We start from the raw sequence: 13,735 nt of genomic DNA on the forward strand, positions 1-13,735 counted from the left end.
GAGTCTATTGAGGATTTGTGGTTTACTGATCAATTGGAAACCCGGGTGAGGTGAGGGGCGGGGTCTCACCGAGAGTGAGGGATCAATGGAATTGTAGTTAGCCCAGCGTTCATTCTCCAGCTCCTCCATTACCTGGGGCCATGCAGAGAGAGAGAGCGAGGGGTGTGAGGGGCTTATACAAACACACAAACACACACACGGACACAAACACACACACAAAGATACATACACACACAAAGATAAAGAACAGACAAATCCATGCTATTCCTACCCGTGTTCGCATGCAGATGGGGGGGATACACGCAGGTACAAACTAAATAAATCCGGAATCTCTCCCACCTACACACACACAGACACAGACACGCCCACTACATGGACAAACTGCCTGCTTCCAATTTGTTCATCAGAGACAGCCAAACATACACACCTGGTTCATGGCACTCTTCAGCCAGGTATCCACGGAAACGCCCACTTGTCTTAACAGGTCCAAGCGCGCCTCAGCTTTCAATTTGATGGTCTGGGAAAATAAAGGCAGGGAGAATTAATAACCAAGGTCTGACCGGGGCTCAGGCTCAGTATCACCATCGACAGCGGACCACAGACCACAACACAGTGATGGCAATAACACTGGAGCAGACAGTCAATATTCTGCTGCTGTGGGTTATTAAAAATACCATATGACAAGATAGCAGGCCCCAGGCACCTTGTTAGAGTGGTCTAGGAAGTTCACATACTGTCGATTTTCTCATTTTCTCCAGCTGAAATATGAATAGGTAAAACAGTAACACAGTTTTTATAAGATAATAAGATTGTTATAGATACCACCTACACCCTTGGGCATGAGGACAAATAGCTTCATCAGTATACTCTGATCATATGTGATGCAGATATGAACAGATTATTATTACGATATCCGTGCCCTTTTATTGTCATAATAAATCACAGGTTGGGAAGTGAAGAAGAAGAAAGCAGAGAGATATTTAGATATCCGATTTGTTTTGAGACATTGAAGCAAAATATATCAGTAAATAGGTAAATATATTGGAATATTCCTTGGTAAATTGAACATGGGCTTTATAATGGAATGACCAAAACAAAACATTTTAGTCTAGATCTAGTTTTGCTTCGATTCATTTGAGCCTCTTTTGTTCCTCAAACGATTCACCTATGGAGCACTTTTCCACTTAATAGCAACAATGAAGGTAAAATCATAATCATCGTGACAATAATTATAATAACGTGCTGAGCAGCAGAGACGGTATCTCTAGAGTCGGATGTATAGATAGCTTCTCTCCTTTGCCTAGTCCCCCCACCAAATCATTCATTATTATTTAATTCCGTTGTGCTGACAGAGCAGCGGGTCTGCAGAGGGACACGCACGCACACACGCACACACACACGCGCACACACACATGCACACGCTCACACACAAACACATACACACACGCGCACACACACACGCACACACGAACGCACACGCTCACACATGCTCACACACACACACACACACACACACAATTACAGACACACGCTCACACACGCTCACACACACAAATACAGGCACACACACAGGCACAATGCTCAGGGACTGCTAGCCTGCCAGTCATACACTTATCACAGCTAAACAGCCAGCCAACCCTCCCAGGGCCTGCTTGTCAGAGTGAACCTCAGTGCACCTTGTACTTCCACAAACTGCACAGAATCCAGGAAGCCACGAGCCCTGGATAAAACTGTGGCTAGGGGGGTTGTTAACATACTCTGTTGACAATGTGACGAGTGAAATTTGTATTCCGCCTTATAGAGATGTTGGGGGATGTGCCAGAGACACTAAGAGCCAATCAATCAGAAATCCCTGCTGGTTTGCTTTGTTGAGACCGGCAGGCGGGCGTGTCATGAATCAGAGAGGAGACAGAGAGGAATATTCAGAGGAATCAATGTATCTCAATAATGAGCATAATAAGACACTTTGACAAGCTATGCAAGGAATATACTGCACTGTTATGTCTACGGTTGAGTTCCAGAGCTAGTTTCAGTTGTTTATGGGTTTCCATCCAGGTGTGCCCGGATGTGTAATTGCATAGATGGATTTAATGTAATGTAGATGTAGAGGGTCTAAATATTTTTAAATTGTGTTCACATTTAAATGACTCATGGTTCTGATTCAAATGAACAACATAATGACATCTGGAGGATAAGAATGTAATATAGATAACACAAAATTGAGATCTGTAAAGTATTACCAATAAAGACATGATCATGAAAATAGCAACTATAAAATGAACTTAAAATAAACAAAAATATTGTTTCTTATTTCTAAAATTATAATTCATCTGTCTGGCACAGAGCCAACATGTTTCATTGTTGCTATGAAAGCAAATTGTCCCAGACGCAATATCACTCTTCCCCAAAACACAATAAAAAAGCTTAATATCTCAGGAAAGTCAGAGAGGGACAGAGGCACACGCAGAGAGGGAGAGAGAGAGACAGAGACAGAGACAGAGACAGAGACAGACAGAGACAGAGACAGAGACAGAGACAGAGACAGAGACAGAGACAGAGACAGAGAGAGAGAGAGAGAGAGAGAGAGAGGGATGTAAACAGAGAGGGAGAGAGAGAGAGAGAGAGAGAGAGAGAGAGAGAGGGATGTAAACAGAGAGGGAGAGAGAGTGGTAAGAGAGAGCGAGACAGAAAGAGAGGGAGTGAAAGAGAGTGAAAAAGCAGAGCGAGAAACAGAGCGCTAAAGAGATCAAGAGCGGGTGTGATGAGGCAGAAAATTAGACAAGCATCACAAGGAGGAATATAATTTAAGTCCCAGGGAGTCCTCTCCGATTAAAAACATCATGGAGAGAAATAGATAGGCAGACGGCCAACCATAGTTGAAACCCCAGAACCGCTCTTAAATGTAATGCAGAAACTCCTTATTTGGGTCGTAGTTATTGCTTGACAAGAACTCTGCTCCAGGCCATGAACTGCTACTTCCTCAATCCCTGATCCTATTGGTTGGTCAAAGGAAAATCAAGCACTCATCATGTCCTATGGCAGAGATAGGAGGCCTCTACCAGCTCCTGACTAACACTGTTGTACCCAGTTGTATTCAGTGACTTTTTTTGCACTTTGCACTGAAATTATAATGTTGTTTTTCAAAGCCTAGGGTGATAGCAAAGGCTTTTCATCATTTAACAAACTCAGTCACTATATTCTCAATATATATTCTAAACATTATTTATAATTGCATAACGTGAACTGGGTACAATGCGTCTTGCGATTCAGAGTGAGAGTAAAGCAAAGCTTATATAAGCTCACATCAGGTAATGACTGATAGGGTCCTTTATTTACTCTTTTTTGTTTTCCTAATAAAACATTTTTGTCTGACGACTCCATTAGTGACTAATGGAGCCATTAAATATGCATCAGCGTCCTTCCCTTCCAGCCAATGGGAGCCCAAGAAAATAGAAGATGTCCCGAAGACAAAGAGTTTGATGAAGTATGAGCCAGCAAAACAGTGTACACAAACGTCAACCTCAAACCGCTGTCCAAAAACAATAACAAAGCACAATATGCTTCATATCGTCAAGTTATCCAGATGTGGTAAAAAATGACTAAGTCTACATTGTCATATTATGACACTGTGGACAGAAGTATGTATAGTTAAAAAAAAAAGAAAGAAGGAAAAGAAAAATCAACTAAATAAAATGCATACAAAACTGGGGAAAGCTAGCACTGTATGCGTATCAATACACCAATACCAAAAACAGACAGCAGGGGGCGATTTTTCGTTGATATGTGGATGACAACGTGCTAGAGAGGCCTAGCCAAGCAGAGGGGAGGAGGAGGAGGAGGAGGTGGGGGGAGGAGCATCAGAATGAGGTAAGGGTATCTCAGTAGTCTAGAGGACAGAGAGACAGGAGGGAGCTGATGCCAATACAACATCACTGTTCAAAAGGGGGGAAAAGAAGGAATAGAGGGTCGGAGGGGTGTTTTTGCATTGTTGTAAAAGAGGGTGGAGAGAGCGGGCGAGCGAAGGCAATGAGTGGTGATGCATTATCGCCTTTCCGCGGCAGACAAGCTGTATTGGAGACGATCAATGTGATGATAATAGATGTCTCTGGCTAGCAAGCAGACAGGGAGTTGCAACAAGGGGAGGTGGGGGAGAGAACGATGAAGGTAGCCAGAGGGGAGATGGACCGACTGTATAATAGAGAGTAAAACAGAGGAGAAAGACAAAGATAGACAGAGAGAGAGAAATGAGTGTGCTCATTTAAAAAACAATCTCTCTCAAAGATTATAGAAAGATAAAATCTCAATAAATCTTAAAGTCGTATGGTATTTTCTGTAATCCATGAATGAATTTTTGTTAAAAATATTAGCACATATTTTAATCTCCAAGAATAGGTTTTTGCTCAGAATCCCATTCAGAAAACTCTGACTTTCCACAGCCTGACAGAATTTGCATTGAGTCACATATTTGGAGGGCACTAAAAGCTTATGTGTCGTGGAGGCAGACTCTACACAATTGTTTGAATTGTGAATATCAACCAAACGTTTAGTCACACAGCCCAGACACTGGGCAGGAGTAGAAGAACCAAGAGGTTCTTCTAATCTTCGGGTGTGTCAACACATCGGCTGTGTTTGTGGTTACGGTTCAAAAGGAACTCTTTTATCTCACAGTTGAAATATCAGAAGGGGATTTTGGTTCAGGAAGTGCATCACCGAACACTGCAACCGTTACGCTTTGTGTTGATTGGCAGGTTGCAACAGGTTCATCATTCAAAAATGTGCATTGCTTGAAAAAACAAAAAAATCGAGGTTGATTGGATTGACACAGACACACACCTCAGCTTTCCGTATGCATTCTTTGGTGTCTTCTATCTTCAGCTCCAGGTCTAGTCTGCCTTGCTCTGTGGAGGGCAGTCCGTGGCTTTCACACTCCTCCAGGGACTGAGGATTCACCGACGCACACACACACACACACACACACAATCACACACACACACGGAAATATACAGGAGTGAACAGAATGACAATTGGAGAATAGGCACATGTGTGTGTGCGTTAGTGTTGTTATGAATGTGTGTGTGAAGGTGTGTGTTGTGAGCTCACCCTCTTGTAGTGGATGATGTTCTTGTGCTCCCTGGCTGCTCGGGTCGCCCACTTCCTGGCTTCCTTATTCAGGCTGTGTTCCTCCGTCGTCCCCGTCTCAGACTCCAACTGCCGGCTCTAAAACGCACGCACGCACGCACGCACGCACGCACGCACGCACGCACGCACACACACACACACACACACACACACACACACACACACACACACACACACACACACACACACACACACACACACACACACACACACACACACACTCACACACACACACAAAGACACACACACACACACACAAAGACACAGACACACACACACACACAAAGAGACACACACAGTGATGTTGTTAGCTCACAAAAAGAGAGGAGTGTGTCGGGAAAAAGCTGTCGATTGATCCAGAAATAGAAAGTGTGAGAGATTTACATTTCCCCACACGTCCCATAATGAACACTGCTTGTCTCGCTCAAACCCATTGTGGTTGCCTTGGCACCAGTGATGCGACAATAAAACAACACATATGATAGTTACCAAGAGTGACATCACTGAGTCCTCCTCTAATAATGTATGAGATAGTGATGTTTATGTGTTTGTGTGTGCGTGCCTGAATGTTTTTGTGCTGTTTTTGTGTCTACACATAATGAGAACGATTCTCATTGCCTGCAAAAATATATTTATTAAAAAATTATATTATTTTCCTTTTCAAAAGCATGTGGTTTTCATAAGGGGGCAAAGTGTTGAAACAATGTCTTTCCTCAGGTCTCAACGGCTCTGGTCCAACAGTCTTTTTTTGCTTGGGGAGGTTCCTAAGTGAGTTAAATGATACCGAAGTTATCTAAGTGGCCATGATCAAGGCCAATGTGCACGGCTTCCGACTCGGGAGAGCAACGGCCGGGGAACGGGATGGGTGCTGCTCCGGAACGGAATTCCACGTACTACCTCGGGGAAGTTCTGTTCTTCCTTGTATCAGAAGCCAACAAAGTGCATTTCAACGCTTATCATACGCAAGCGGGTCCGGCAAAAATAAACCAGATGTGTAAAAAGAACGTAACGGCAGGGATTGTGGAGTATCTTCCGGAGGACTTGCACGGAAACTGGGCCGCATCTGCACCCGGGGAGCATAGTAGCTCTGATGGACACCAGTCTGTTCCGGCACACACACACACACGGCTTCCGAACCGGACCCCTGACATATCTGGTGCACATTGGCCTCAAGTGCTGGTCCAATTCTATAAAATGATGTGTGTGCTTAAATCTTTCCTTCCTTATCTCCTTTAACTTATCTCCTGATGGGGCACCATCCTTTAAAGGTAAAGGAGACGGCCCAAATTAATAGTGGCAGCAGGAACCGTGTCCATTGGGCTGTTTATGAATACTGACGATCAACGTGACCTCATCCTTCGTCACAAATGACGTAGTCCAGTGTAAGTACAGTCGGAGTCTTTTCAAGTATTTATGAATTCTCCTTCACTTCTTTCCTCAACCTCATGACGTTTTACACTGAGGTTTATGAAAAGTGGTTTGGAAATTGCATAGTACATACTTTTTAAATGTTAAGTTGACTCTTGGGTTCCTTTGTAAAGGAACCATATATGCCATGTTGACCGACTGAAAAACAGAATTCAAGAATTGCACCTCTTTTTTTGGTTTCCATCTCTCTGTTCTGTTCATTTATCAACGACTGTTCAGCCGTTCTTAAATGGTGGACCAGTGTTTCCGAAGCAACTGCTACACATCATTCAATCATACGGGAAATCCATCTGATCAAGCTAGGCTAAGAGATAAGATGGAGATGCGTATCTGGTGAAGAAGTGTGACGCATCAGAGACACAACCTACGTCACCTATAGGCTAAGAAAACTTGAAAGATACTTGATCTGACAATGAGGGCGGTAAACAACCTGAGTATACGTACAGGTATTTTAATTGCGTTAAGTTTCCCATGCACAGCATGTATTTTAACGATGTGCTGCTTCGGAAACAGCGGGGCATCAACCTTGAATAAGTATAGGTGTGAAACGGAGAGCATTACACAGGAGATTTGCAGCTTAATTATGGCCATGCAAGGCAGCGTTGGGCGGGGAGGCATGAAGCACAAAGGCTCAGATCTTCCTCAGAACCAACGTACCATGGACGGAGTTCACATCCATCAATAACGGATGGCAGAAAATGTCTGTTCAAGGACATAAGTATACAATAATATGCATGCATATATTATGCATGGAAATGCAAACACAACACTGTCAAATAGGTTGATCCAACCCTTGGTTACACAGGCTTTAGTGGCAGCAGACATATTCGATTTCACTGCAAGGTTTGACTGCAATGATGGGTGATTTCCATTGAGCGTTTAACAATTACATGGCCACAAATGACAAGAAATGCAAAAAGCCTAAATATATATTTTTCATACATATGCATTGTGGAATACAATTTTTAAATCTTATTTAAACATGATCAGTAAGTATTCATGGGTTTGTGTCAAATTGATTTGGAATATGGCCTTGAGATTGCGAATGATATTTTAAGGATTTTGCACATGGTTGCATCCAATAAAAAAATAAAAAACGGCTTAGAATGTGGTTGTGTCATGGGTGTTGACACAACCCACCACACTTACAGATACACACATAATGTTGTGTCTGTGGGTGTGGACCAACTAGACGCACGCACGCACGCACGCACGCACGCACGCACGCACGCACGCACGCACGCACGCACGCACACGCACACGCACACACACGAGTATGAGGGCAACAAAGGTGTGGTGACCATGATGAAACGCAATGTCATAACCAATGTCAACCAACAGAAACTTGGTGGATACCACTTCCTTCCTTCTTTTCTATGTACCCATGTGACACATTTAAAGTGACAAGAAAATCCCCAGCAAATAGTAAGTTGTTCTGGACAATAACCACTGTGCCTTTTCTTGCAGTTGGGAGTCGAGTGTTCAAATAAATAAATAAGCATGCGTTCACTTTAGGGTGACAGGGTAAAGATTAAAGGTTAACAGAGCCTTTAGCACTACCTGTGCCAGGGTCATTCTCATGGCACTGACCGGCGAAGGCTCAATGTCCACCAACTGCGGCACCGAGCTCAGAGTCTGGCACACACAAACACACGCAGGTGCACACAAACACACACACACACACACACACACACACACACACACACACACACACACACACACACAGGCAAGCAGCAGGGAATTCACACGACCCGAGGACACCATTGCAAACACACACACACACACACACACGCGCAGAAACACAAGGAGGGTTAGTGGCAAAAACAGATTAGGAGAAAGGGTTAGCACAAAGACTGGAGCAGTTCAGGAAGACACCAGGAAGGAAAGAAAGCACGTATTATTGTATTGAGGGGAAAAAAGGCAGAACGACAGGTAGAAAGACAGGTTGAAAGATATAAGGATGAGAGAATTATCTGAATAAAGACGGAAAGAAAGAAATGAAGAAAGAAGGAAATGACGAAACATGGGAGAAAATATAGAATTCAATGTATTAAGAAGGTAAGAAAGAGTGAAAGAATGATTATAAATCACAGACAGAAGGCAAAGCGTAGGGAGAGAGAGCAAGGTGTAGGTCTACAGAGAGAATTTAAGCTGTGTGCCCGCTGGGGGAAGATGTGATTTTAATTAGTTCTGTGTCCTCAGCAATAACCTCAGCCTCTCCCTAAGGTGTGGATCCGCTTGGCATCCACCGTCTCTTAGCGATCACAAACATCTCCATCAATTCTGGTCATTTTATTTCCGTTAACGTTTTATTTGCAGCCCGTCCAGTACAGAACCACAAATGAAATGCACCACAAGCTTGGCTTGAGATGTTCTTACAAACAAGCTGGCCCTTCTACAAAGGCAGACCCCCAGAGGGTGCACAAGGGCTCCAGATCCACAGAGGATCTCTATTATAAGACATGGATAGTTCATGCTGCAGCCATGTTCTCCACAGAGCAGAGGTCACACCACTGGGAGAGATCTGACGAAGGCCTGATTACGAAGGAATGTCTGTTGTCTCTTGATATTCAGAATGATTAAATGGCTTTGGCCTGACTTCCAAGAGTTGGACGGACGTTGTTTATGTTTGCAAGCCTGCACTCTCTGAATGTTCCTACAGGGTTCAAGAGAGATTAACCCTAATGAAGGAATCTCCAAGAGATCGTGACACACAGCATTGCATCTGGAGCAGAAGGAGGCTACGGCTTTTCATGACATGTCAAGACGAGAGACCTACAGATCTACTGTGTGTGTGTGTGTGTGTGTGTGTGTGTGTGTGTGTGTGTGTGTGTGTGTGTGTGTGTGTGTGTGTGTGTGTGTGTGTGTGTGTCTTTGTGTCTGCGTGCGTGATGGCAGTCAGTTTGGTAATGCTTATATGATTGTTATAAAAAACGTTTAATGTTCATAAATTCTAACGGCCTGTGCCATCCTGTGTAAACAAGAGTGCCCGAGTGTGAGTGTGAGTGTGCGTGTGTGTCTGTGTGTGTCTGTGTGTGTGTCTTACTACGTCACAGTCGCTGGGCTGGAACTGGAAGTCATGTGCTTTGTGAAACACAGGGTTCTCCTGCATGAATAATTGCTGGTTGAACTCCTGTATTACCTGAGGATCACACACACACACACACACACACACACACACACACACACACACACACACACACACACACACACACACACACACACACACACACACACACACACACACACACACACACTCTCTCTTTGGTACATTTCATGACACTGCAAGTATAGTAACCAACAGATCAGCCTAGATGTGATCAACAATGCTCACACACAATAAACAGGCATTTAATAAACAAATCAAGGCAATGCAACTAAATACTATTAATAATATATTATTAAATCACATTGCAAGCCACATCAGGGCGGCTAAGTCCTGTCTGAAGTTTTTCCGTTTCCTGCTGCTTGTTGAAAATAATTGGCAAGCATTTAAAGCTAAATGAACATCAATATACTGCACACTATTCTCTTCATAAGAGAAAAAATCCAAGGTTAAAAGCAGAGATGTTGTGTTGGAGACAGGAGGGCTTGGTGGACTGACCCTGGTGGACTTGTCAAGGAGGAACTGGTAGGTGTTGTGTGTGGCCGTGAAGGTCTCCAGCTCGGTGCGACACAGAGCCACCAGGTAGTCCTTCACGTGCTCGAAGACCCCCCCGTCAAGAGCCTGGAGGAGCAAGGACACATCACGCATTACGTAGTTGCCGTGGACCTCGCTGCACCGTCACAGACACATGTGCGATGCACAGAAACTAGACCATAAGTTCTGGATTCGAACCCCAATCTCCACAACGTTCAAATATACATCCATTGAATTAGAGGCCCTACCTGCTCCTAAAGGACATGCATTGAACAGTCACTTTGGATAGAAGAAACCCACACCCACACCCTGTACTCTATATTGTTATTCGATGTACCCTCATTGAATAATGCTGTATACTGCTGTATGGGTCCATCCATATACTGTATATCTTTATTAAGCAGACCTAGAAAAGGGATGCAACATCACCAACTCAATGTGCGTGAGAGAGCATGATGGGAAAGGTCACAGAAACTGAAGGAGGAGGAGGAGGAGGAGGAGGAGGAGGAGGAGGAGGAGGGGGAGGAGGAGTCTTAATTTCTTTTCCGTTTCATCAAGAGGACATTCTTATCCAAGGGAGAGAACCGAAACAACCAAAAACAGGAAACTATTTGGACAGTAAAAAGACGGGTCGATTTAGAGTCAAATGGGCCAAACTGAGTGGAAAAGTGACCTGAAAAGGGAAATTAAATGTGGAAATGAAACATGTGACTTTTGCAGACTGCAAAAGAGGAAGCACAGCAAAGAAAGCGCAGGGAGGGAAAAACAACAGACATACACAATGAAAAACTTCACACACTGAATGTGGAAGGAGCAGCATATAGTGAAAGTGGTGCAGAAGGAAGAGCGCTGTGATGTTTAGAAAGCCCTTTTCTCAGCGGTGAGAGGAGGGGGAGGAGCTTCAAATTCCATCTCCTCAATAGATCACATGATGACCCCTGATGCTCTGAGATATCTAAACACACACAATGTCCCGGTCCAAGAGAGGAGATCAAGGCAATACTCACTAAATAAGCACAAGTACGCACACACACAGACGAATGTAAGCGCACACACACACACACACTCAGTCCTTGTTTTTCTTTTGCATGCCTAAAAACAATGGCGTATTTACACGGAAATGCAGTCATTAGGGGCGGGAGGCCGGTTGATTGCTCTGCAAATGTCACGCTCTCATTACCTTCCTCCCTCCATTCCATCATATCCTCTCCTTCTCCCCGCCCTCCCTCCCTCCCTCCCTCCCTCCCTCCCTCCCTCCCTCCCTCCCACTCCTCCCTGTGCTCACTCCATTTACAAAGCTTTTTAAATGGAGTGAGTCAGCATCCAGAAACAGACCCCAGTCCCCGCATCACCCTCGAATGTTCTGTGTGTGCGCGTGTTATTGTGTATGCGTGTGTGATTGTGGTTACAGTTTTGTGCGTTGGAATGTGTGTATGTGTGTGCGTGTGTCACTGGGTGTGAGTGGCCGTGTGCAATGACTATACGGAAAAACGCAATAGGTGTGGCCTTGCAGACAGAAATATAATATAATTTATGTTTTGTGGTCGCATTGCCTTGATTTGTTTATTAAAAGCCTGTTTGTTGTGTCTGAGCATTGTGGATTACATCATAAAATGTACCAAAGACAGTTTGTGTGTGTGTGTGTGTGTGTGTGTGTGTGTGTGTGTGTGTGTGTGTGTGTGTGTGTGTGTGTATGTGTGTGTGTTTGTGTGTGTGTGTGCGTGTGATTAATTAACCCTTTTATTTTATTTTCGTTGTTGGTTCATTGTTCAGTGCATTAAATGAGACGTTAGAGGTTAAATGAAAAATAAACTGTAGCCAAAACAAAAGTACTTCCTCATTATTTCTCCTCGTCTTATCCTACCATCGCGCTTTAGTTTGAGGGGTGTTTCCGGTGCGCTGAGTGGAATATCCCATTTTTGTGTGGAGGTAGATCGGTCAATATTTTAAATATGCTTAAATGGTTTGATGGAAATATAAATACACACACTATACAAATAGTTCATACACTTAATTGTACGTGCCAAATCAACCAACAAATGTTGTTTTTTTTTTGGTATCTTTTTTCTTATAACAGTAAATACAGGTGTTGAAGCTTACATTAAACCCATTTTACAATGTTATTTATAATTAATTTCAGTCAAATATGTTTACTTTATGACATTTCTCCAATGCTATTTCAAGTATTTAAGTAATGATGAGTTGTTTTTTCTAAGTCTTGAAAATCGTTTGATAATGTTGGAACTTTACACACTTAAACATTAGTTCATTAACGCAATTCATATCATCATCTCAATATTATAAAATGTTCTCGCTTATCCCACATTGTCCTCTTCTAGTGTATGTTGTCCACATAGCGTGCAGCCCCAGTCTGTGTGTGTGTGTGTGCGTGTGTGTGTGTATGTGTGTGTGCGCGTGTGTGTGTGTGTGTTTGTGTGAGTACTGCAGAGGATTTACAAGGTGTACAGTAACTGCAATGGCACATGCCAACAGCAGAGGGCAAAGTAGAGCATCGTTCCATCACTTCTGTCATCCTGTCTCCATGCAAAAGGGTTATTCATCCATGAGAACTTCACGAGATTATGTCATGAGTGACATCATGTGTGTTATGAGTGTTATCATGATGTCATGTGTGACATCATGGTCACAGTCACCATCTGCCTACTAAGAATCAGTTGATCTCAGCCTTGCTCAATTGTTACCAAAGCATTGCAGTCTTTTGTTGACACCAATGTTTATCTAGAGACCTCTTATAACCCCGACTGATAACCCTGACAGACAGACAGACAGACAGACAGAGAGAGAAGAAACACAAATGAGCAGATTGGCCCGTCTGTTGCTCAGATTGGCCGCAAGTGGTGTCCCTCAATGTGTGTGTGTGTGTGTGTGTGTGTGTGTGTGTGTGTGTGTGTGTGTGTGTGTGTGTGTGTGTGTGTGTGTGTGTGTGTGTGTGTGTGTGTGTGTGTGTGTGTGTGTGTGTGTAATAGCCTGCAGCCGATCCTTCTGTCACATAGACATTTTATAAATAATTCAGTATGGCCTAATACTTAGAATGTCCATAATAAGCCTAAGGTACACACAAACCCCCCCCCCCCCCCCACACACACACACACACACACACACACACACACACACACAGGTTGTTTTGTGGGTAAAAAGAGAAACACCAGAGTTTAATAACATTAAGTGGGATTAAATTATGAAAATATCTGGAATTTTTGTGAGCTTTGTTTGCCAAATAAGACTCAAACTGTTTTCTTGTGAAATGGACATCTGTTAGCTGGTTCTTTATTTCACTTTCACTGTTCCATTTAATCACTGAGTACACACGGAACCAAAAGTGGAACTGTGGCGCTCACCTTTCCCGATCTGAACAAACAGAAACATCACATGTGTATCTCTCATCCTCCCTCTCACGCTCTTTCTGCATGTGATTCTGCAAGAATTTGACTCAGTAGAGCTACTCGTTCATTGCAGATTGATTGTGCTTGTGTTTGTGTGTGTGTGCAGGTGTGTGCTTGTATCTGT

At 43.5% G+C, this 13,735-nt stretch overlaps 1 protein-coding gene across 4 annotated transcripts in view; it reads right to left on the reverse strand.

Annotated features, from left to right (window-relative positions):
- The window catches only part of fchsd2 (FCH and double SH3 domains 2), a 55,600-nt gene that overhangs the window by 13,846 nt on the left and 28,019 nt on the right, over positions 1–13,735 (reverse strand). For 2 of the 4 annotated variants that reach the window (XM_030380672.1, XM_030380670.1), the window contains exons 9-15: positions 10,172–10,294; positions 9,614–9,709; positions 8,128–8,202; positions 5,101–5,217; positions 4,834–4,938; positions 428–517; positions 70–132 (exon numbers count right to left, since the gene is read on the reverse strand). In XM_030380672.1, the coding sequence (XP_030236532.1) occupies positions 70–132; positions 428–517; positions 4,834–4,938; positions 5,101–5,217; positions 8,128–8,202; positions 9,614–9,709; positions 10,172–10,294 (669 nt within the window). The remainder of the gene's footprint in view (positions 1–69; positions 133–427; positions 518–4,833; positions 4,939–5,100; positions 5,218–8,127; positions 8,203–9,613; positions 9,710–10,171; positions 10,295–13,735) is intronic. The other 2 variants (XM_030380674.1, XM_030380673.1) reach the window with 2 other exon arrangements.

The sequence above is a fragment of the Gadus morhua genome, chromosome 16, assembly GCF_902167405.1.
Source record: "Gadus morhua chromosome 16, gadMor3.0, whole genome shotgun sequence".
Lineage (NCBI taxonomy): Eukaryota > Metazoa > Chordata > Actinopteri > Gadiformes > Gadidae > Gadus > Gadus morhua.